Source organism: Berghia stephanieae, chromosome 13 (assembly GCF_034508935.2).
Source record: "Berghia stephanieae isolate SIO BIC M18660-M18661 chromosome 13, UCSD_Bste_1.3, whole genome shotgun sequence".
NCBI classification, from domain to species: domain Eukaryota; kingdom Metazoa; phylum Mollusca; class Gastropoda; order Nudibranchia; family Aeolidiidae; genus Berghia; species Berghia stephanieae.
Window position 1 is genome coordinate 32,019,839 of NC_088372.1, and position 25,863 is coordinate 32,045,701.

Here is a 25,863-nt window from a genome sequence, read left to right on the forward strand (position 1 = left end):
ACTCACTTACTTACATACTTACTTACTTACTTACTTACTTACTTACTTGCTTGCGTACTTACTTACTTACTTTACTTACATAGTTACTTACATTACTTGCTTACTTTCTTATTTCTTACTTAGTTTACTTACTTACTTATTTACTTACTTCCTTACATACTTCCTTCCTTACTTATTTAATTACTTACTTATTTATTTACATATTTACTTAATTATTTACTTTTTACTTACTTACTTACTATCTTTCTTCCTTACTCATATGCCGGAATAAGCTAGATTTGATGAAGAACACTTGAGTTCCAAGTCGAAATAGCGAGATTTAGGAATTTAGAAATCATAACCAATTGATGTTTAACATAATCACTGTCTCTGATAAGGGCATTTGTCCTACATGATAAGTGTAGATGTTGGCTAGGGATCCCTTGAGCATGAGCTTTTATATAGCGCAATATTCACTAAATGTGCTCAAAGCGCTTTACAAGGGGTCCCTGGCCAACAGCAACACGTAACATTTAGAACGGGACATGACGCCTGTCAGGCGATATTACAAATATTTGTTTGGAGAAAGACAACGCTGTTAACGGCCAGGTACTCGTTTTACACCTGAGTACGGTGAGAGAATGTGAGTAAAGAGCCTTCTCCAAGGACTCAACTATGCGCCGAACGCGAGGCTCGAACCCACGACCTTCCGATCCGAAAGCGAGTGTCATACCACTAGACCAAATAGCCTTGTAAAGCGTTTTGGGCACGTTTAGTAGATATTGAGCTATATCAAAAAGCTCGAGTTAATATTACCCTTTTCTGTTTCCCCAGGCGTGTCGTAACATGAGAGAGGACGACGGTTGCGTTCCGCGTTGCCCGCCCATGAAGACCTACGACAAGGACAAAATGACCAGCGTTTCTAACCCCAATGCTAAGTACGCCTTTGGAAGCATCTGCGTGAAGGAGTGTCCTAGTGAGTACAACCACCTCCTATACTTTTGTTTGTGTGTGTGAGTGTGTGTGTGTGTGTGTGTGTGTTTCATTATTTCTATGTTTGATTGTTTCTTTGATTATTTATCATTGATGCCTGTTTTCTTGTATGGTTTTGATAGCACAGCTTACCTCCAGCGTCTGCTGACTCTTTCGCGTCATCAAATGGTATACTTACGTAATCGTTTCTTTGATGGAATGTGTAGTGAGTGCCAGTGTGCTAGGCAGGACTTATTGACTGAGCACGTTATTGGACAAATATGAAGATAACTATTTCAAACGATAACAAAATACTTAGCACGACTGTTGATTTTATGCAAATTCCACTGCAATACCGAATTGAGGTGACATGTAACACTTCTGGCCAGTTAAACTTTGAAATTATTCTTTCTGGGTGGGGTCTTTGATCTCCCATGGTGGGCAGGAGGTGACTTACTGTGTCTTCTATTCTCCTATATCCGTTTTCCAACATACTTTCTGTCTTTGTCTTGGAATGAGATTACTTGATTTTGTCCTGGCTCTGGCCGGATATCCTAGCTCGGAGGGAAACGGTCAAATGTATAGTTTGTTTTGGGAGGTGATATTCTTTGCCTTGTGAATTAAATCTCTGTTATGCATTGTATTATGTTTTGTTTACATATTATAATATATGTGATTTGTAAACATTTGAGTGTGTTCCACTTAGTGGGGTTACTCTTAGTGGGGACCTGTGCTTGTGACAGAATGAGACATTTATTAGGTGATCTCAAACTAAGTACACTGTTCCCTATTTGAACCAATTCCCCTTTTGTCTTACTTTTTCTTGTGCGCTTTAATTGTAATTCTGGAACGTTTGACTATCCCATTTTCTTCCTTTTCACTGGCGCTGATATGACCTCAATGTGTTGCAAGGGCCGTAAAACCCTTAAAAACAAACAACTTCCTCTTTAGTAAAGTATATGGATTACTCCGACATGTTTAGACAATGGAGTCACGTTTTTAAAAAAATTATAATGTTTAGTTCATTCGTCATACTTTCCCCCCTTTATTTTTCCCTCGCTTTATTCAGAATACATGTTGGTGGATGATGATCTCTGTGTCAACTCCTGCCCCGAGGGCAAGAGAGACAAAAATGGAAGGGACTGTGAACCTTGTGAAGGAGGAACGTGTCCGAGAAGTAAGTAGTGGGCTGGGAGTTTTAGTCTCTGAAAGAATATGTTTTAGGGAGGAATTTAGGAGGAAAGTTGACCAAAGGTTGGATGGTGGTGGTGGCTTTTGTATGATGATGGTGTTGGTATTGGTGATGATGATGATGATGATGATGATGATGATGATGATGATGATGATGGTGGTGATGATGATGAAGGACGGTGGTGTTAGATGTGATGGTGACAGTTGTGGGAGTGCTGGTGATGACGACCTTTAGTGGTAGTCGTGGTAGCGGTGGTTGTGCTGTTGTTGGTGAAGGCTATGATGTAGCAATGACTATGAAAAATGTTTTTTTCTCTTTTTGAGGAAAATTTTTGTCTAAAATCAAAGCCCTATCTCCACTGAGTAAAAATGTTTTTGAATTTTGAAAATCCATTCATAAATAAACAAGTTATGCAGTTTCAAATGTGTCATTTATTTGGATGACCCGCAAAGAGGAAAAAAACGCGAAAATATGGAACGCTTTTTCGGCATTTTTTTCGACCTTTGGTTGTATCTTGCGTAATAAATGGATTAAAAGATTGAAACTTGAAGAGCAAATTAGGATGGTGTTTTGTAAAATACGGGAAAAGTACTCGTCATATTCATATGAAATTTTACAACCAAAAAGAAGAAATGTTCATGTATTACCTTGTCATCGACAAAACCTCCACGCCCGGTAGTTTTAGAAATATTTTACTCCAAAGAGTAAAAATCTATTTTTAACGGTCTTCTGGTAATCGCACGAGTTTTGTCGCTTAACATAATCTAAAATGACCTTTTTTCTAACTGTGTACCAACGTTCAGTCTTATTCATCGATAAACAGCGTCGTAATTAATTTTTTAAAACAGACTATACGAAACGGCTTCGTCCCATATTTTGACGCGAATTCGGGCACTTCGTGAGCGAAAAAGAGGCCCAAAGATTTGTGCGGGATAGTCATTGCTACTATGATGATTGAGAATTGGATGGTCACGGTGTTAGTAAATTATTAAGAAACATTCTTTTTTTCGTTATTAGTCGATCCATTCCCAGTCCCTGTCACTCAGGCTTTTGCATATCTTCATCGTTTTAATTTTTGAATAAAGGTTTCTTGATATATTTTTCTTTTGAAAATTACGACCCACCGTCTTAAAACAGGATTAATAGCTCACTGAAAAATGAATTAGACATAAAATAATGAGAATTACGAATTTCGAGTGTTTTGCAATGCAAGACATTGTATTTGTTACGAAGAGAAATTAACCCCAGGTTTCGTGTTGTTTGTGGCTATAAATTTGATTTTCAGCACCTCGGTCAGCCAGCTTAATACCTTTTTTGAAACGATGGGTCACAAAAACATTTTACCTGTTTTGTTTTTTATTTATTATTTTTTTATTATTATGTTTTTTTTTTTGGTTGGGTTTTTACCCCCCATCCGATAAGGAAGTTGCTTGACATGAAAAGCCAATCAAATTTAGACAATACGTTTAAACTGGGATCTGCCAACCTTTCACATTCTCTAAATGACATGAATGTCTGCTCTAGCCATACTAGTTTGATTGAAACTGTTAAAAAAATGTACTTATATAAAAAGCAAAGGCAGGTTTGAAAATGAGCTCGCCTGACAATGATTTTCAAATTTCATACACACTAACGTAAGCCATGAGCTATTCCAATATTCATCCCCTAGTCATCACCAGAAAAACCTTTAGCAGCTTTTAGAATATTGAATATACTATGATAAATCTATGAAATGTATCTTTCTACCACGTTATTCTTGACATTTATCTTTTTTTCAGTATAGAGTGTCTAAGTGTTATTATAATGGTTGGTTTGTTTTTTAAAATACATTTTGTCTACTCGTCTATCTATATGTTTTACCTGACTATCTATGTCTAAATGTGTGTCCTGTATAATATTATCGAATACATTCGTGGATGTCTTCGTATAAATATAATATGTGTGTGTTCGTGTGTATGTTTTTATATGTTTATAATTCACGTTATAATGGTTTGTTTGTTTTTTAAAATACATTATGTCTACTCGTCTATCTATATGTTTTACCTGACTGTCTATGTCTAAATGTGTGTCCTGTATAATATTATCGATAACATTCGTGGATGTCTTCGTATAAATATAATATGTGTGTGTTCGTGTGTATGTTTTTATATGTTTATAATTCACGTTATAATGGTTTGTTTGTTTTTTAAAATACATTATGTCTACTCGTCTATCTATATGTTTTACCTGACTGTCTATGTCTAAATGTGTGTCCTGTATAATATTATCGATAACATTCGTGGATGTCTTCGTATAAATATAATATGTGTGTGTGTGTTCGTGTGTATGTGTTTATATGTATATAATTCACGTGCCCTTTCCGCCTCACCCCTCCTGAAGGTTGCAAAGGCCCAATCTACCTAAGCGCGAAAAATATTCACACCATGATCAACTGTACCACCGTGGAAGGGTCGATATCCCTGATTGGTTTAAGTGTGCGGCGGTAAGTTGTTGCCTGCTGAGTCATCTCCCCTGATAGAATGGCCTTCGCGTGCATGGTTTGTCATGGCGTTCGACAGTCCTGTTTTTTTTTTTTTTTTTTGTTGTTGTTGTTGTGGTGTTGTTGTGACTTCCGTTTCTTGCCTGCAAAGATGCTATTACTAATGAGACCCGTATGTCAAGTGCCTCAAAAAGACGGCTGCTGTGGCGTTTTGGTTTGTTGTTTTTTTCTTTGGTTTTTGTCAATTAAACAAAATGCGGAACTTCTCGAACAGATTGCAAAACCGGAAAACATGACTGGTTCAAGTGATGAATGAATGTTACCGGGCAAAGGTAGGAGGGAGGGTAAAGGGGTTGGGAGACGTAACGGAACACCTCAGGAACACCTCATTTGTGAATATTTCTTTTTAAACTTTTGATCAATGTTACTTCTTATTAAAGATGGGGAACATACACATAAAAAACTCTCAAAGCTTTTTTCTTTGGATAAATAAAAATTCATTTTTAACTCCAAGTGAGCAACTCGGTACATTAGTACATAGTCATTGAAGTGACGCCTGCATGTGGAATTTCTCCCCAACTACTTTGACGGGTAGTCTCATAACACACCGTTCATTCAGGACGTTTAATTTTTGTAAGGTTCGCACTGCTGAGGAAAAACTATAGATTGTTGTGGTAGCAAAATACCATACCTAATCAGTGCCATTTCTTTAAGGCTGTGAAAAAAGAAACATTCAATTTTCCGTCTGTTGTACGCCCTCTGTAACAATACCAATGTCATCACCACACTGTCAGTCGAAATACAAATGTTCAAGAGTCTACCTCTACCGCTACACCGTCTGTCGTAATACAAGAGTATTCCACTTGTCTGCCGTTACACCGTCTGTCGTAATACAAGAGTATTCCACTTGTCTACCGTTACATACACACCATATGCGACCCTACGCCTCGAAGCGGTATTAAGTCGGGATTTGGAAAACGAAGAAAACCGGTTTTTAAGTGGAAATGGTCAAAATTATCATATTTCAGTTTTTGGTTGTTACCATTACATTGCCGTCGCTAATCCAAGATTACACAATCTACCCTTCTGCCACGGCTTCTGTCGCGATGCTAGCTAATGGTCTGCAGTTTATCATCATAACACCGTTATCCAAAAATGTTGACAATCTTCAATTACCACAGTGTCGTTTGGCTCGGGGACAATGAATTAATTGTTTGTTGTCATATTGTTGTCTGTGTCTACTAACAAAAGTGGAGTCTGTCATGAGACACTTTGTCATTTATTGAGTCTACAACTGAAGGATGCGAAAATGATGCTGTAGACCAATTTTGTCATCTGCCTGTTGTCGATATTTTTCGTTGTCGTTTTGTCGTGTTTTGCACCTGATAGAAATGCATTCTTTGTCTAACATTTCTTTCGTTTTCAGTGTTTTCTTCTCATGCATTCTAAACAGATTGTTTAATGTTTTGTGTGTGTTTGTTGTATTTTGTTAGCATGTCCATTGCACACGATGTTGCCCTACCTTTTTTTAAATAGATTTTATTTGTTTTTGATTTTAACTATGATTCCTTTTGGTTCAATTTGCATCCGGCTCTTATTTTTCTCCGGAATGGCAATTTTAAAATCGATTTAAAAAAAAAAATCCTTAGAGATCACTAACTTTTCCCGTTTCGGCGATATTATTCAGTTTTCAACCGTTCGGTATTTTAGCGACATTTCAATGCAGTTTATAAAAAGAATTAAAATACCTTTGTTATTCCTTAACAAGTGAAAACCTTAAATAAAATGGGAAATAGAAATAGAACAAACTAGCAAGGTCCACCACCTTCTGACGAGATGAAAAAAAAATGAAAAAAAAACTAACCTGGACATCAAATAACGATGCGAAATTGACGCTTGTTTGATAGTTTGTTATTATTTTCTTTTGGAAATAACAAAGCAACATTATGTTACAACGACATGCAGATATGGCTTTATTTATGATTCACATCTTCTAACTTATTACTCGAACTCGTTGTTAGGACTTTAGTTGTTGGATGTTAAATTGTCCAACAGGCTTTGCGTCCGTGTTTTTTTTTTTTTTTTTTTTTTTTTGAATAAATAAAAGACCTGGCATGGCCAAACTAATACTCGGGAAAATAAATTTCTAAATTCTCATTTGGCGTGATGGAGATACAACATAGAATCCCAAGTTGGCTTGGACATGCCCCCCCCCCCCCCCCCACACACACACACCCTTTCTCTCTCTCTCTCTTTCTCTCTCTCTCTCTCTCTCTCTCTCTCTCTCTCTCTCTCTCTCTCTCTCTCTCTCTCTCTACCCTTCTCCTTTACTCAATCATTCAATCTTTGACTCTCTTCACCTCTAACTCCAGGAAATTATATTAAATAAAATGTGTTTATTGACTGTTTCGTCCGTCCATCCGCTGTATGCATGTCTGTCTTTCTGTCTGTCGTTTGCATGTTTGTTTGTCTCTCTCTCTCTCTCTCTCTCTCTCTCTCTCTCTCTCTCTCTCTCTTGTTTGCATGTTTATTCGTCTGTATTATTGTCTATCAGTCTGTATGTTTTGTCTGTTTTGTATGTGTACACATCGATTCGTTGTCTTGATACCTCCCTGCATGCATGTAATGCATCGGCAACCTGTAACCTGTCTCGTCTATTGATTTGCCCCACTGCATGAGTCTTCGTCTCTTTCTTTTCTTTGAGTGTGTTCGATATAAGAAATGTCCTTACAATTTTTTTCAAGATCTGTTAGCTTGTCTGATTGATCACCCCCCCCCCCCCCCCCCCCCCCCCCCGGCTCCCTCCCTCCCTCCAAAATAAAAAAAAACAAAAAAAAAAAACAAAAAAAAAACAAACAAAAACAAATGGATGCCACCCTCGTTTGTCGGGACTCAATCATGTGACTCTGAGAAAAGGGAGGACGAAAAATGACAGCTGACGTCGTCAAACAACAGATTGCAACTCTAAATGTCTATGAGCGTTTTGATTTCTTCTCCACCCCACCCCCCCCCCCTCTCTCTCTCTCTCTCTCTCTCTCTCTTCTCTCTCTATATATATATATATATATATATATATATATATATATATATATATATATATATATATATATCCATCCATCTATCCATCCATCTATCTATCTATCTATCTATCTATCTATCTATCTATCTATCTATCTATCTATCTATCTATCTATCTATCTATCTATCTATCTATCTGTCTACCTATCTATCTATCTTTATTTTTTTTAATAAAGAAAACAACTACGGAAACCCATTTTTTTGTCATATTATTTTTGTCTATTATGCATTGTAAAAAGTATGAGAACCCACCATCGTCAAACTAACTTGCTTATTGTCATGACTATGTTTGTAACGCGTATGAAGTCCCAATTGTTGCATGCCTTGTGCATTTTTTCTCCCCGTCCTGTCAGATTGCGATGGTCTCCGTCCCCCGGATGTGGTAAATTCCAACAACATCCACAACTTTTCGGGGTGCACCAGCATCCACGGGGACCTGCGACTCCTTGTACATTCGTTTACCGGGTAAGTACGTGGCCTTCGTATAGTTATGGCCTGACACTGATAAAAAAAAAAATGACGTCAAAATGCCAGTGTTTTTTACACACAAGAAAACAAATCGTGAGTTGTGTTCAATAGTTCAACCAATGAAATGACTTGTTTCCATGAGCTCTACTAACGACAACTCACAAGGCGGTGCAAAAACCAAATAATGACATCAAACTGCCAGTCCTTTTGGATTTCAGTGTCAGGCTATAACATAACGATGGCTACGGTAAGTATTAATCATCAAACCATACAGTCAGTCAACCGACAAAGCCATTTATTGGTATGCAGGGGAGAGGCCAGATGACGAAACAACACGAGTAGAGAATGCCTCAGGATTTAGCTGTAACTTTTGAAATATATTTTGTTGTTGATGTTGTTGTTGTGGCTATGAAACTAGTTCTTGCCTCACCAGTAGACAGTGACTAATTAAAATAAATTCTTGATCTTAAACTGTTTTTTAAAATACTTTTGTGAATTTCACTTATCTCTTTCTAGTCGTTCTGACCTTAAATTATTTTTTTTTATTTTTGTTGTTGTTGTTGTTGTTGTTGTTTTGTTTTGATTTGTTTTTATCTTGTGCAATCGGACTTAAAACCAGATTAACTCGATGGGCCATAATTTATAATTGTCATTAAAGTGGAACTTAAATTCGTACCAGTCATTGTATTTGAGTAGCAAACTGTAACACGTGATATGCTAATGCAGAATAATATAATGTGGGATTTCCTTATATAACATGACATCAGCGGACATTTTTATTGATTTTTTATTTTTTTATTTGTTTTTCTCTTTATTTTGTTATTATTATTATTATTATTATTATTATTATTATTATTATTATTATTATTATTATTATTATTATTATTATTATTATATTATTATTATTATTTGTGTTCTTTTTGTTTGCTTGTTTTAAAAATGTACATGCTAGTTAAATGAATTCCCCCATATACCGAAGTGCGAACGGCACTTATCCCGAAAGGTAAGAGACATAGATGTTGTTGATTTATTCTGTGTGATTTACTCACAAATTACGCTTTGCTGGACCTAAAATTGAATGGAGAAAACAAGGAGATCGTTACTTTTCTGTTATTGAATTTTAAAAAATGGGATTTGTTGCCAACAGATACTCTCAGGATCAGGTCGTGATTGTAATCGGTTTTACGTCATTCATTTATCTATTGATTTATTTATGTTCCTACATAATTGCTATTCATTTAATTATTTATTTTTTATTATTATTATTATTATTTTGAGCTACTGAAATGATTTTAAACGATTTGATTAGGTAGAATTAATGTCCTATTCTCTTATTTATTTGAAATAATGAAGTGATTTAAAATGATTATGTTAGGTAGAATTTTAATGTCCTATTCTCTTATTTATTTGAAATAATGAAGTTATGAGAATGAATGTGATATTCTCATATTTGTTTGAAATATTAATGAGGTGATTTAAATTATTTTTGTTAAGGAGAATGACTGTGATCTCATTTTCTAAAAAAAAAATAAAAAATAAAAAATTAGGTACGATAGTGAAGCATATTATTATTATTCTTTTTTTTTTTTTTTCGGTTATGTGAAGTACGGCGGTGAAGTATTCTCTCATCTTTAAAATCTGATGTACGACATGAAGCATTCTTTCATTATATATTTTTTTATATGAGGTATGACAGGCGTTCTACATGTTTCGTGTTGCTGTTGGCCAGGGACTCCTTGTAAAGCGTTTTGAGCATGTTTACTGGATATTGCGCTATATTAAAGCTCGAGCATTGTTTTTATAATATAATCTAAGGTACGACAGTGAAGCATTCTCTTGTTTTTTGTTTTTTTTATTATGGGGGAAGTGGGGTGCTTAGCACTGCTTCGATAAAGGAGAATGAATGAAACATTCTTTCATGTTTTAACCAGAGATGAACACGATAACACAGAGCCTCTTCATGCATCAAACTTGACCGTTCTGAATTCCATCAAAGAAATCACGGGTAGCCTTATGATCCAGTCCTTCCACGAAGACTTCCAGGACCTCAGCTTTCTGTCCAACCTGGAAGTGATCCACGGACGTATTAGCGGGTAGGTCACTATGATCATTGGTATTATTATTATTATTTATTATTACGTACTATTATCATTATTATTATTATTATTATTATTATTATTATTATTATTATTATATTATTATTATTATTATTATTATTATTATTATTATTATTATTATTATATTATTATTGTTATTATTATTATTATTATTATATTATTATTATTATTATTATTATTATTATTATTATTATTATTATTATTATTATTTTATTATTATATTATTATTATTATCATTATTATCTATTATTATTATTATTATTATTATTATTATTATTATTATTATTATTATTATTATTATTATTATTATTATTATTATTATTATATTATTATTTTATTATTATTTATTATTATTATTATTTATTATTATTATTATTATTATTATTTATTATTATTATTATTATTATTATTATCATTAAGAATTTTATATGCTCATCTAATTTTATGGCACCTATAATTTTCACCCTTGACGAAATTTTGGTAAGTTGAGGGTAATTTTAATTAATAAACCATTGTTTTCAGGAAACGTTTCTTAGTTTGATATTTGTATTTTTTATTTCAGGTTTTTTTGTTGTTTTTTTTTTGTTTTTTTTTTTTTTTGGTGGCCAACGTATAAAAACAGATGTTTATTGATTGTACGTAGCATTACTGGCTATCCACTAAATTGAGGCGGATTAAGCAGTTATTCACTCTGCCTATATTATTATTATTATTATTATTATTATTATTATTATTATTATTATTATTATTATTATTATTATTATTATTATTATTATTATTATTATTTATTATTATTATTATTATTATTATTATTATTATTATTATTATTATTATTATTATTATTATTATTATTATTATTATTATTATTATTATTATTATTATTATTATTATTATTATGAAAGTCAACCGATATAAAACATGGTTATTTACCAGACGGGTGACGTTGAGTATTTGTTGCTGTTGTTTTGTTTTTATTTTTGTGTTTTGGTCTTCTTTCATAATATTTTAGGTTGTTTTTTTTTTTGTTGTTGTTGTTTTTTTTAATGCTTAAAAAAGCAAAGAGGTCATTGCTCCAATAATATCATTTTTGTGGTAGTCCATCAGTGCAATAAGACCTAATGAAACGGAGTTTATTCAGTTTTCTTAAGCTTTAAATAAATAATAATGTGAAGTTCAATGTAAGCTTCAATTTAATTACAAAAACAGACCAAATGGACGTTCACAGATGAATGAGACGATGTGGTAGTAGCGTAGTTAACTACGCCACTACTACATCGTCTCATTCATCTGTGGTGTTTCATTCATCCTGTTTTGTCGATAAAGGGGAAACCAAAACGTCCATTTGATCTGGTTTTTTTAAAAATAAATTGAAGCTTACATTCAACTTCACATTATTATTTATTTCCTCGAGCTTCGAGCAGCAACATTTACATTACGCATTAAATGAACATTAGCAATAGCTTGGGACATGAGTAGGTCAGAGCCAAATCTCCAGCAACCAAATTTAGGAGAGAGTAAGAACCAGGTGGAAAAATCTGGACTGCACCATGAACAGACAACTATTCCTTTGATTGTCAGGCTAAATGCTATACCACCTGAGCTAATGGTACTATTGGTACTCACAAATATTCCTTTCGTGAAGACTGGGTGGGGATCCTGACCTCCCATAGTGGACAGGGAGGTTTATGCTGTGTCCTCTATCCCCCCATACCCTTTTTCCAATTGCTTTCTGTCATTGTCTTGGAATGAGATTACTTAGTTTTGTCCTGATCCTTGCCGTGGTTCCTTGGCTGGGAGGGAAACAGTCGAATGTATAGTTATAGTTTTGGGAGATGATATTTTTTTCCTTGTAAATCATGGTAAGCATTTGGGTGTATTCCTCTTAGTTGGGACCCGTGCTTGTGTCTGGATGAGACTTTTAGGTGATCTCAAACTAAGTATTTTGATAGTGTGCTCTTGGAATCTACATGTTTCCTATTTGAACCAATTCCCCTTTGTCTTACCTTTTCTTGGGTGCTTTAATTATAATTCTAAATCTTTTTACTATCCCATTTTCTTCCTTTTTACTGGCGCTGATATAACCTTAATGTGTTGCAAGCGCCGTAAAACCCTTTTTAAAAAACCCAAAAAAAAACAAGCTATTGGTACTATTGGTACTCACAAATATTCCTTTTCGTGAAGAAGAATGCAAGATGAGCCTCATTTTTATGTATCAACTATGTAACATTTATTCACCATTTTCTTCTTTAGCCCATCGTCCAAGGACGCTTTGAGCATCATTGGGACCAAACTGAAATCTCTTGAGCTGAAGTCCCTGAAGCACATCCGGAATGGAAACGTGTTGATCATGAATAACCCCGAGCTGTGTTACGTGTCAGACATCAACTGGGACCTCATTAGGAGTCATAAGAATCAGGACGTCAACATCGGCTTTAACAAGGATTTCCAGGCATGCCGTAAGTGAAGTGGTTAATTGTACGGATGAACTAACTGTACTTCGCTAAATCCCAGCTTTGAGAGTTTTTTGCCAAGATGAGAGTCATTAGAATCTATCTGTATTTGAAGGAAGGTTGCTCTGGCCTAATTTTTAAATACATGTTTGCGGGTGGTTGGATGGGAGCATCACCCTTGAATCATATACCTATGATGTTCGCATGGGTGTACGATCCGATAGTGATGTCGTTTCTTCTTCTCTTTACTAGCCTATCCTGCTTCTTTGGTTTGTGACTGTATTTTTGACAGGGGATATTTTTTTTTCTGTAAATCTTCTGCCTGTTTGTTCTTGGTTATTTATAATTTAGCTTATGATATCTTTAGGTTATGATTTTGATTTACATTTGTACTATTTTTGTTAGATTGCTTGTTTTTTTGTTTCAGCGGTCTCTCATATAACCTCAATTGTGTTGGAAGAGACCTAAAGCAACAAACAAAACAAAAAATACATGTTTTTCCTGATTGTGGCAGTAAACTGTTTTTTTTTTTTTTAATCTGATAGGAAAGGTTTTTTTTTTTTTCACATGTTTGCTAGTTTGGAGAGTTTAGTCCCAAATTCTCAAAGCATGGCGATTTCTCATCTTCAGTCGCGCCAAATAATTTTTGGAGCTATTTTTTAATGTGTTGGTTCAGTTTGTTTTAGCATATTTTTTACCAAACAAGTATTCATGATGCCGTGAACTGGAGCTCAGAGTTTAGTTTGAAAATCAAGAAAAATAAGGCTTGATAAAAGTAAAAGTACTGTACTCAGTCGACCAATGCAACAACAAGTAGCCAAAAACAAACAAACAAACAAACAATTATTTTTTTTTATAATAAAAAACCCAAGTCTCCTAGCCTCTACCATAAAGACCAAACTCAAGAATATCAACCCTGAGACTCGACTCCAAGTATCTCATTATTGCGACTCAACTCAGTTCTGAATAACTGTGTACATGTTACAATTATTGCAGTAACCTAATTGTTAATTAATTGTCTTAATTGTGTACATTTATTCACAGTCCAGTGTAGTGTAACGTAGTAGAGTAGTACTTATAGTGTGGTTGTACTGTTGTCTATTGTATTGTAGTTTAGTGTACTATAGTAATGTGTGGCTATGTGGGCTTGTGGTATGACAATCGCTTTCGGATTGGAAGGTCCTGGGAACGAGCCTCGCTTGGCGCATAGCTGAGTCCTCGGAAAAGGATCTTTACTCACATTCTCTCACCGTATTCAGGTGTAAAATGAGTACCTGGCCATTAACAGCGTTGTCTCTGTCCGAAAAAATTATAATATCGCCTAACAGGCGTCATGTCCCGTCCTACATGCTAAGTGTTGCTGTTGGCCAGAGATCCCTTGTAAAGCGCTTTGAGCACGTTTAGTGATATTGCGCTATATCAAAGCTCATTTTTTAGTAATGTAATTTATCGTAGTGTAGTCTTGTGTAGTCTAGAGCAGGATAGTGTAGTCAAAGAGTGTGTAGGGTAACGTAGTTACCAAGAGCTCTCACTTCTCTTAACCGCAATGCTAGTGTCGCGTGCCAGGCGAGACAGCGAGGTGGGTGTGCTCCGCGTGTATCAAGCGCGCTAGGCTTACTGATACAATGAAGAAAATACGAGTAGAAGACGGAAGATGCGTGGCTTCACCAAAAGCGGGAAGTGAGAGCTCTTGGTAACATAACAATCGTTACCTACACGCTCTTTGGTGTAGTGTGGTGTATTGTAGTCTAGTGTACAGTGGTAAAGTGTAGTCTAGTGCAATGTAGTACAGTAGTGTGCTGTATTTGAGTGTATTGTATTATGTAGTCTAGCATACTGTAACGTTTTGTATGGTAGTAGTGCAATGTAGGGTAGGATGGTGTAGTACATTGTATTTTAGTGTATTGTAGTCGAGTGTACTGTTACTATAGTGTGGTGTAGTGTAGTGTATTTTAGTGTATTGTATTATGTAGTCTAGCATACTGTAACGTTTTGTATGGTAGTAGTGCAATGTAGGGTAGGATGGTGTAGTACATTGTATTTTAGTGCATTGTATTATGTAGTCTAGCATACTGTAACGTTTTGTATGGTAGTAGTGCAATGTAGGGTAGGATGGTGTAGTACATTGTATTTTAGTGTATTGTATTATGTAGTCTAGCATACTGTAACGTTTTGTATGGTAGTAGTGCACTGTAGGGTAGTATGGTGTAGTACATTGTATTTTAGTGTATTGTAGTCGAGTGTACTGTTACTATAGTGTGGTGTAGTGTAGTGTATTTTAGTGTATTGTACGTAGTCTAGCATACTGTAACGTTTTGTATGGTAGTAGTGCACTGTAGGGTAGTATGGTGTAGTACATTGTATTTTAGTGTATTGTAGTCGAGTGTACTGTTACTATAGTGCGGTGTAGTGTAGTGTATTTTAGTGTATTGTATTATGTAGTCTAGCATACTGTAACGTTTTGTATGATAGTATAGTCACTTTTAAATACCTGAGATATAGTCTTAATCTGTTGATTCCAAAATTGAATCAAATGTGTGTTATCAAATAAAACCAAAAAAAAAATCAATGTAATTGAAATATAAAGGAGGAAAATCTTTTGAAAAAATGTCATGTAAATGTAGGGTAGTATGGTGTAGTACATTGTATTTTAGTGTATTGTACGTAGTCTAGCATACTGTAACGTTTTGTATGGTAGTAGTGCAATGTAGGGTAGTATGGTGTAGTACATTGTATTTTAGTGTATTGTAGTCGAGTGTACTGTTACTATAGTGCGGTGTAGTGTAGTGTATTTTAGTGTATTGTATTATGTAGTCTAGCATACTGTAACGTTTTGTATGGTAGTAGTGCAATGTAGGGTAGTATGGTGTAGTACATTGTATTTTAGTGTATTGTAGTCGAGTGTACTGTTACTATAGTGTGGTGTAGTGTAGTGTATTTTAGTGTATTGTATTATGTAGTCTAGCATACTGTAACGTTTTGTATGGTAGTAGTGCAATGTAGGGTAGTATGGTGTAGTACATTGTATATTAGTGTATTGTAGTCGAGTGTACTGTTACTATAGTGCGGTGTAGTGTAGTGTATTTTAGTGTATTGTATTTGTAGTCTAATGTACTGTAACATAGTGTATCTTAGTGTAGTTAAGTGTTGTCAGTGTAGTCTAATGCAGTGCAGTGTAGGTTGTTGGTTAAGTGTAGTGTTGAGTAATCATTACTGATTTCATCATTTTCGCTGCTGTCATTATGCTAAAATCTTTATAATAAATCACCATCATTACCATCATCATCATCATCATCATCATCATCATCATCATCATCATCATCATCATCATCTCATCATCAATGTCGTCGTCATTTTATCTACCAACCTTCCTTCTCCTCCTCACCATCCTCCTCCTCCTCCTTTTCTTCTTCCTCATCCTACTCCATAACCACCACCACCACATCATCCATGTTACTCACCCAATCTCCACCCATTTCACCTCAACCACCCCTCACTTCCTTCCCCTCATCACCCCACACCACCACCACCACCACCACCACTACCACTCCAGTTGACGAGGGTCAAGTCTGCCACCCCCAGTGTGGGACATCGGGGTGTTGGGGAAAGGGACCGGACAAGTGCATCAAGTGCACCAACTACGAGTACGAGGCCGAATCCCTGTGCCTAAACCGCTGCAGTGACAGGGCCTTACTCTACCACGAGGCCAATGGGAAATGCGCCAAGTGCCATGCAGAGTGTACCACCTCCTGCACAGGCTCAGTAAGTTTGTACATAAAATATTATGTCGAAGTGGTAATTCGGACTCTCACCCGTGGCTATTCGGACTCCAATGTGCATGCGCATACAGAGGGGAGGACGACACCATGTGAGTGGGCAGCAGTAGGCAGAGGGTGGAACTGATAAAGAAATAGAAAAAGAGTTCAGAAGAAATTCTGTTTTGTTGTACATAAAATATGTCGAAGTGGCAATTCGAACTCGAGTCTGAATAGTATAGTCTCCCGTGGCTATTCGGACTCCAATGTGCAAGTGCATACAGAGGGGAGGACGACACAATGTGAGTGGGCAACAGTAGGCAGAGGGTGGAACTGATAAAGAAATAGATAAAGAGTTCAGAAGAAATTCTGTTTTGCCCATATTATCACACTGACTCAGCTCATATCCCTACTTTGGACTGTAGAAGGATTGTTGCCCGTCTCACACTACCAAAATGTTTTTTCTTTGTCCTGATTGTATTTGGACATCGCATTATGTTGTTAGAAAAGCTTTTTATTTATCCTTTCATTTATACCGCAGTTACTTTGACTGTCTTTTGTTAGTTTTTAAGAGTTTTAACTCTTTTCTTTTTATTTATCTCTTGACTTCCACTTGATCTATGATGACTGTGTCTTTCTCATTAGCGGGATTAGACTTCCTCTTGATAGTAACAAAAATCGTTATTTTGATTTGCATTGATTTTATGTAATTATCAATAATTAAAATATTTAAAAAACAAATAAACTATACTGCCACGGGAGACTATTCAGAATGAGTCTGAATAGTCTGTTGATTGTACATGCGCATTGATGGACTTTAGTCCGAATAGCCACAGGAGGCAATTCAGACTCGGGAGTCCGAATAGCCACAACCAAAATATGTGGCCAGTCATCTCAATATGAATGTGACCTATGGTCTTAAATCCATAGTGTGTATTGGAATTGGATTCAATAGTCCGATGTCACGTCGCCCAGCAATGGCAAACAGCTTGGTTCTAAACAAAGAAAATGGGTACTTTTTATTCTTAATGCTGGCTAGAACTTTTCATATGTCATGTGATCAGAATGTATAAACATAAAAGTCAAAACATGATCATATTTATAATGTTTTTCTCCTCTGGATGCACTTTTATGCTCGTCGGAGAAATATTTCATAAGCGCGTCCGCCATTGTTCCAATTAGTTTAGAGCCAGTTACTAAGTTACTATGCGTCATTACAAGGGAAGTGACGTCATGACTGTTGAAGCCTATTGACAGTGCTGGGATAACCCGCCCAAATCATTACCCGGGTAGTGGTCTGATTACCAGGTACCCGTGGCGGGGGTGATTTTTTGTCCCAATTTTTTTTTTGTGGGGGGGGGGGGGGGTTTAAAAATTTGTTAAAAGTTTATTTATTATTTATTACAACAAATGAAACGAAACTTAAGTAAAAACAAGGATAATTAACTACAATGAAACCAAAAAAAAAAATAAAATTAATAAATAAAAATTTAATACCTGAGATATAGTCTTAATCTGTTGATTCCAAAATTGAATCAAATGTGTGTTAACAAATAAAACAAAAAAAATCAATGTAATTGAAAAATAAAGGAGGAAAATCTTTTGAAAAAAATGTCATGTAAATGTAAATATGTAAATCAAAATTGTATTACTTCCAATTATTATCACTCTCAGTTCGGTTTCCATTTGTTGAAGCGGGTGTTACCCGCCCCTTTTACCAGAGTACCCGGTTTAACTTTATTACCCGCGGGTACCCGCCCAGCACTACACATTGATTCGCGCGGGCATTCGGAACATTTTCATGTTCCTGTTACGATTGTGTTCCTGGTGGCGTTGTTCCTGTTCTGTGACCTCTTCCTGGTTGAAGAGTTTCGTATCAGTCATGTCCTAAGTAGTAAGGCGTGCATACTCGTGTTTGTGGTTCCAACCACAGACAGACGAGAGGTTCAGACTGAGAGGGAGGAGGGAGGGACGTAGGTTGGTTTGCGCTCTCTCTCTCTCTCTCTCTCTCTCTCTCTCTCTCTCTCTCTCTCTCTCTCTCTCTCTCTCTCTCTCTCTCTCTTTCTCCCTCTCTCCACACACACACACACACACACACACACACACACACACATGCATACACGGACACAAATAACGACGTCTGCCCATCCCCACCTCCTCATCTCATTCTTCGCCCGTAGACTGAACCCTTCCTCGCCCTTCTCCTCACCAATTCACATCTTTTTGTTGACACTTGACACAGTAACAGGAACATGACCATGAACGTGTTCCTGGTGTATGTTCCTGGTTGAGCTGTGTTCCTGTTCTCGAGAACCAAAACCCGTGCTATCCACTAAACATGCTCAAAGAGCTTTACAGACGGTCATTAGCCAACAACAACACTTAACTTGTGAAAAACACATGATGTCTGTTAGTGTTAGGCAATATTACAATTTTTTTCCGAAAGAGACAACGGTGTTAACGACCAGGAACTCATTTTACTCCTGAGTACAGCAAGAGAATGTGAGTAAAGAGATTTTTCCAAGAAAAATAACTATGGGCCACCCAGAGCAGGTTTCAAACCCAGGACCTTCCGATCGGAAGGCGAGTGTGATACCATTAGACCACATCGCCGCACTGTATCATATCACCAGATTGACGCGGCTAGTCGCGTATAACCCAGTATGATATTAAGTAACACATATATATGTTGCATAGTATTATATTGGGTCATACGTATGTATATATGTGCAATGAAACGGGTGCTTCCACCTGATATGCAGCAGTCACATAGCCAGTTGTGCGATTTCGCAATTATTTTTGATTAGTTAAGTCGCTTTTTATGATGCAAGAAAATAGAAAAGTCAAAGTTAAGGCTTCTATTATGTTATTAACGTTATCGTCATATCATCACCATTGATCATTTTTTTTACAATGTTAACTTTATTTCCCCTCACCAATCCATCACTCATCTCCAGAACGACACAGAGTGTGACTCCTGCAAACACTTTATCATGCGTAACAAGGACAATGTAGACCAGTGTGTTCCAGAGTGTGGGGAGTCCATGTATCCAGACTCATCCAACGTCTGCAGGAGATGTCATCCCTTCTGCGGGAGAAACGGGTGAGATGAGAAGCTGTTATATAGTGGTTTTGTCACCCTCATTATCATTTTCATCATCATCATCATCATCATCATCATCATCATCATTATCATCATCTTTACCTTCATGATTACCACCACCTTTTCAGTAAAATATATGCTCGCTACAGGGATAAACCGACTTTTTGAATTTTCTTCTGACTGACCTTGGTCGAGCGATATTAACTCACTCAACCCTAACACCGACTATATCCGTAGTTTACCCAGGGTTACTTTTACCACATGACTATTTATTACATTTTTTGGAGACAAATTATAGGCGTAGTATTAAAGCTAATGTGTTCAGCTTTTACATGTTAATGGTAGTTGAATAAAACTATCTATGTACATGCTCATTTTTAATACAATTTTTCCCATTTTGAAAAGTAGCAAAAATCTCTAGGATTGAGTGAGTTAATGGTTTTGATTTTTTAAAAGATAAAAGCATTGGTCGTTTTAAGGCAACAGTTAATGTTTTTTTTCATTATTTAATTGTTTGATTTGTTTTTAATCAGATGTACTGGTCCTGTCAAAGTGATAGGGCCGGGAGGATGCAACCGATGTGAGGTAGCGAGAAGGTCGGACCAGTCTCAGTCTACACTCATCTGTATGGACCCTGACACTGTCAACTGTCCTTTCGGTTTATACATGTCCTATGTCAGTCTGAGTGGTGATCCTAGGGTGAGTAATGGAGGAAAGCAGAGAGCGAATGTGTGTGTGTGTGAGAGAGAGAGGGAATTTCCGAAACTCATCTCCCTGTGTGATATTTACATTTATTTATATACATTGAAAAGAAAAGTTGCTTTAACGTTTTTATGTTTATATATAATGTGTGTGTGTGTGAGAGAGAGAGAGAGAGAGAGAGAGAGAGAGAGAGAGAGAGAGAGAGAGAGAGAGAGAGAGAGAGAGAGGTGGGCGGGGGAGGGGGGGGGAGATAAAAAATATAGTGGGATGGAGAGAGTAACTCACTTTAGTAGGTCATCATCATATCATTTCACACCAGTGCTGGATCCATCTCATATAGCCTCTGGACTGCAGGTTCTTTTAAACCAGTGTCAGAGCATGTGGGTCCCAAGTTTAATTCCAAAAGAATGTGTTCCATGAACTCCATTGAGTGTCCGCATGTAGTTTATTTCCCACATATTATTGTGCGGCTATGTGGTCTTGCTGTATGACACTCGCTTTCGGATCAGAAGCTCCTGGGTTCGAGCCTTGCTCAGTGCATAGTTGAGTCCTTGGAAAAGGCTTTTTTCTCACATTCTCTCACCGGTGTAAAATGAGTACCTGGCCATTAACAGCGTTGTCTCTGTTCAAAAAAATTATAATACCGCCTAACAGTAACAGGCTTCATGTCTTGTCCTAAATGTTAAATGTTGCTGTTGGTCAGGGACCTCTTGTAAAGCGCTTTGAGCATGTTTAGTGGATATTGCTCTATATAAAAGCTTATTTTTTTTCTTTTGTACCATGGGACTAATGGAAACATAATTTATTAATGGTATAGTTCTTTAAATTGGAATTTTAAATTGTGATTAGTGAGTGTGCGACTATGCGGTCTAGTGTTATGTATGACACTTGCATTCCGATAAGAAGGTTCTGAGTTCAAGTCCTGCAGGTGTAAAATGAGTACATGGCTTGTAACAACACTGTTATGATTAAGTGTTCTAAGCACCATGAACGAAATGAATATTTTTTATTTTTTTTTATTTTTTTTTTGTAAATAGAAATCTTTGTTCTCTTTCAGTTGATCCAGACGAGTCCAAACAAGAAACCTCTTCCTCTAACCAAACAAGTAAGTCTCATTCTATTCAAATCTGAGTTGCTGAATCTTGCTTCTCTCTGTCTTTGTTCTACATTGAGATTGATCCAGTATTTTTTTGTTTTGTTTTGTTTTGTTTTTTTGTGCGGCAATATGGTCTTCTGGTATGACACTCAGTTACGGAGCGGATCAAAAGGTCCTGGGTTCGAGCCTCGCTCAGCGCAGAGTTGAATCCTTGGAAAAGACTCTTTACTCACATTCTGTCACTAAACTCAGGTGTACAATGAGTACCTGGCCGTTAACACCGTTTCCTCTGTCGAAATAAAAATCAACTTGGAAATCACCCTGTAAATCTCTCTGTTATGGATTGTTATTGTATTTTGTAATAATTTGTATTGTGTGTGCTCTTGGAATCTACATTTGTCACCTATTTGAACATTTCCCCTTTGTCTTACTTTTTTACCTCAAGTCCTTTTAATTGTACATCTAGAATGTTTTTTATTATCCAATATTCTTCCTTTTTACTGACGCTGATATGACCTAAGGTAAATGTGTTGCAAGCGCCGCAAAACCCTTAAAAACAAACATAGATATATATTTGAAAAATGACTATCTTATTATTCATTGCATACTTTGAAAATTGTTTTACAAATTTTTAATACTACCTACGTCTCCTATTATCTCTTTCCCTGCTTCTTAACTCAACCTCCACTCAAAAGCTGTGTGTACGATGCCACGAATTCTGCCTCAACTGCACCGGTTCCAGCACAGAGTTTTGCTCTGAGTGCCGCTTCTTTAGGGATGGGAAACACTGCGTCAAATCCTGCCCAAACACGTATTTTGGCAACACGATGACAAAGCGATGCGAGGAGTGCCATCACGAGTGTAGAGGGAGCTGCCATGGACCGACGACCTTCAACTGTACGGCTTGTTCAAACTTTAAAATCTTCTACGATCCTGACAGTTCAGCTGTAAGTTAAAGTTGTAGTCATCCATCTCTTCATCATCATCACCATCATCATCATCATCATTATCATCATCATAATCAGTATCATCATTATTATTATATCTATACTGTCACCATCATCATCATCATCATCATCATTATTATTATATCTATAATGTCGTCATCATCATCATCATCATCATCATCATCATCATCAGTATCATCATTATTATTATATATATAATGTCATCAACATCATTTTCATTATCTATAATGTCACCATCATCATCATCATCATCAGTATCATCATTATTATTATATCTATAATGTCATCATCATCATTATCATCATCATAATCAGTATCATCATTATTATTATATCTATAATGTCATCATCATCATTATCATCATCATCATCAGTATCATCATTATTATTATATCTATAATGTCATCATCATCATTATCATCATCATAATCAGTATCATCATTATTATTATATCTATAATGTCATCATCATCATCATCATCATCATCATAATCATCATCATCATCATCATGTCCACAATGTTAAATTTAGATAAAATATGTGACACAAAATAATTCATTTCAACTCATGTTTCATCTTCCTCTCTACCCCTATCATCGCTACCACCACATGGACTTTGCCCCTCTAGTTCAACTGTACTGACGAGTGCCCAAAAGAATTCCCGTACACAGTTAAAGACAATGAAAGAGATGAAAACCGAATCGTCTGCGCAGATGAGACCCACCCTGAAGTTCAAGCGATGATAAAAAAAGATGCCAGGTAGCCTAATTCAGATGCTTGTTCTTCGAAAATACATAATGTACACATTACAGATTACAGTCAATAGATATCACTAGATATCCAACAGAGCCCAACATTTCTTCAGCAGATCAGCTTATTTTTATTACTGTGTCACACCGGAAGTAACTTTTTTTTTGTCTGAAGAACAAAGGAAGCCCTTTGTTACATCTTATTCCCCTCATTTCGATTCAAAACGAATCAATATCTTTAGCTAATATTTCGTAAAGGATTGTTATTACATATATAAACAACCAACATCGTACTTATTAGTTCCTTTATAAATGCAATATTCAGTCCATGAATTGCAGCGGTCTTAGTTTCTCAGGGTTCCAATTCAGGAGACAAAAATGCACTGAACTTTTACGCAACACATTGACTTCCTCTGAGTGCTGAACTCCAGTAAAAAGACATTATGTAGACTGTGTATCTAGTTACTTTTTGTTCTGTTTAGCAGGTGATCGGATATTATACTGAGGGATTATAGCATATTGGATTCCATCAAAGTTTGAGGTTGATTATGCAATATGGATAAAGGGTAGATATCGGTATAACGGCTTTTATCATTGTAGTTGTCTGAAGCAATTGTTGTCAGATTGTTCTCCCATAGTGGGCAGGGAGGTACTGACTGCGTCTTCTATTCCCCTATATCTGTTTTCCAACTTGCTTTTTGTCTTGGTCTTGGAATGAGATTACTTGGTTTTGTCCTGGCCCTGGCCGGATGCCCTTGGTTGGGAGGGAAACAGTCAAATGTATAGTTAGAGTTTTGGGAGATGATATTTTTTTCCTTGTAAAGCTTCTCTCTGTTATGCACTGCATTGTGTTTTCTTTATATTATATATGATTTGTTAAACATTTGAGTGTATTCCTCTTAGTGGGTCCTGTGCTTGTGTCTGGATGAGACTTATAGTGATCTCAAACTAAGTACCTTTGATAGTGTACTCTTGGAATCTACACCTGTTTCTTATTTGAACCAATTCCCCTTTGTCTTACCTTTTCTCGGGTGCTTTAATTGTAATTTTAGAACTTTTAACTATCCCATTTTCTTCCTTTTTACTGGCGCTGATATGACATTAATGTTTTGCAAGTGCCGTAAAACCCTTAAAAACAAAGACAAAACAAATTGTCAGATTGGTTCATTGATGACTTTGTACATTTAATTTGTTTATAAAAACAGCACCAATGTAACTGGTGAGATTTTAGTCAAACTATGGTTGTAGGTATAACAGTTTTTTCATGATGATCTATCTTGCTATCTTGTTTTTATTCCTATAATAGTGTATTATTGCTGTTTTGTATCAGAAAAACTTTTGTACATGTAGTTGCGCAAAATAACCATAAAAACCTGGAAATTATAGTTCATTCTAAAATGAGGCTGTTTTAAAACTTCAACGTTTTAGAGAAATTATTTGAGTGAATTACATACGTTTTAAGTCCGCTGTCACCTCTGAAATAACTTCTATCACAGCAACTTCTACAATAACAAAAAATTGTAAAGTCCTCCAATTGTTTTGTTTTTTAAAGAGTATAAAGAGGTAACCAAGGTAAACAGCAGCAATTTAGACATGTACTTAGACTAATCTGTATGAGATGGATATTGCTCTGCACATGACAATTCTGACAATATTTTACAAAATGGAAAGATCGGCCTTGTTCGTCTTGTCAGTTTTAGTTTGATTTTTACTACACTGCCATTACTGCAGTAGGTCAGATAGGGCCATATTTTAATTTCATTCAGTACAAGATACTTGTTGGGTGCTTTATTGTACTTGCACTCTTACAATGTTTGTCATGGCTTTAAGTACATAGATATTCATGCTCACATTTATTGTGGGATGAGTGAACAGATGGGAATTTTGTTTGTTTTTTCACCTATTTATTTATTTATTTATATATATATATTTATTTACTTTATTTTTATTTTTAGCATCGTCATCGATCATGATCATCATCATCATTATTTTATTTAATTGTTATTGTTGTTTTATCATTTTTAAAGCGAGGAGAAGAAGAAGCTGATCATCATCCTGTGCTCCACCATTTTTGGGGCAGGGCTCTTGCTCGGCCTTGTTGCCTGCATCGGATTCTTCTGTTTCCGGCGAGCACGCGACAACAAGAAGGCTGCGGAGTACACAGCTAAAATGACTGGCTACGAGGAAATGGAGGTGAGTTTGGTTGGGAGCATAGTTTGTTTTTTAAAAATTAGAAACTATTCAGTGAACGACTTTTTGTGTGCACACTCTAAAATCATAAAAATATATGAGCTTTTATAAAGCAGAATATCAGTAAATGCTCTTAAAGCGCTTTACAAAAGGTCCCTTGCCAAAAGCAACATTTAACATTTAGGATATGATGCCTGTTACGCGATATTACAATTTTTTCGGACAGAGACAACGCTGTTAACGGCCAGGTACTCATTTTACACTTGAGTATGGTGAGAGCATGTGAGTAAAGAGCCTTCTCCAAGGACTCGACTATGCACCGAGCGAGGCACGAACCCAGGTCCTTCTGATCCGAAAGCTAGTGTCATACCACTAGACCACATAGCCACACATTCCATAAAATTATTGTGTGGAAAAGATTTTTATTATGAGATGCTCAGCAAACGACTTTTTGCGTGCATTCTCTATATAAGTCATTAATCTCTCTTTATATCAACATAGATAATGTGGTGGAATGGATGTGACACTTGCTTCAGCCCTTTTTAAAAACTCTATGCATCATGTAAT

General features: G+C 36.1%; 1 protein-coding gene across 4 annotated transcripts in view; it reads left to right on the forward strand.

The window, feature by feature from the left end:
* LOC144958835 (epidermal growth factor receptor-like) overlaps nt 1–25,863 on the forward strand; it is a 51,894-nt gene that overhangs the window by 5,279 nt on the left and 20,752 nt on the right. For 2 of the 4 annotated variants that reach the window (XM_078891068.1, XM_078891070.1), the window contains exons 6-17: nt 814–955; nt 2,021–2,128; nt 4,523–4,625; nt 10,100–10,261; nt 12,536–12,741; nt 16,289–16,497; nt 19,448–19,593; nt 20,127–20,292; nt 21,353–21,400; nt 22,087–22,338; nt 22,986–23,116; nt 25,134–25,299. In XM_078891068.1, coding sequence (XP_078747194.1) covers nt 814–955; nt 2,021–2,128; nt 4,523–4,625; nt 10,100–10,261; nt 12,536–12,741; nt 16,289–16,497; nt 19,448–19,593; nt 20,127–20,292; nt 21,353–21,400; nt 22,087–22,338; nt 22,986–23,116; nt 25,134–25,299 — 1,839 coding nt within the window. Of the gene's footprint in view, nt 1–813; nt 956–2,020; nt 2,129–4,522; nt 4,626–8,053; nt 8,166–10,099; nt 10,262–12,535; nt 12,742–16,288; nt 16,498–19,447; nt 19,594–20,126; nt 20,293–21,352; nt 21,401–22,086; nt 22,339–22,985; nt 23,117–25,133; nt 25,300–25,863 lie in introns of all 4 variants that reach the window. The other 2 variants (XM_078891066.1, XM_078891069.1) reach the window with 1 other exon arrangement.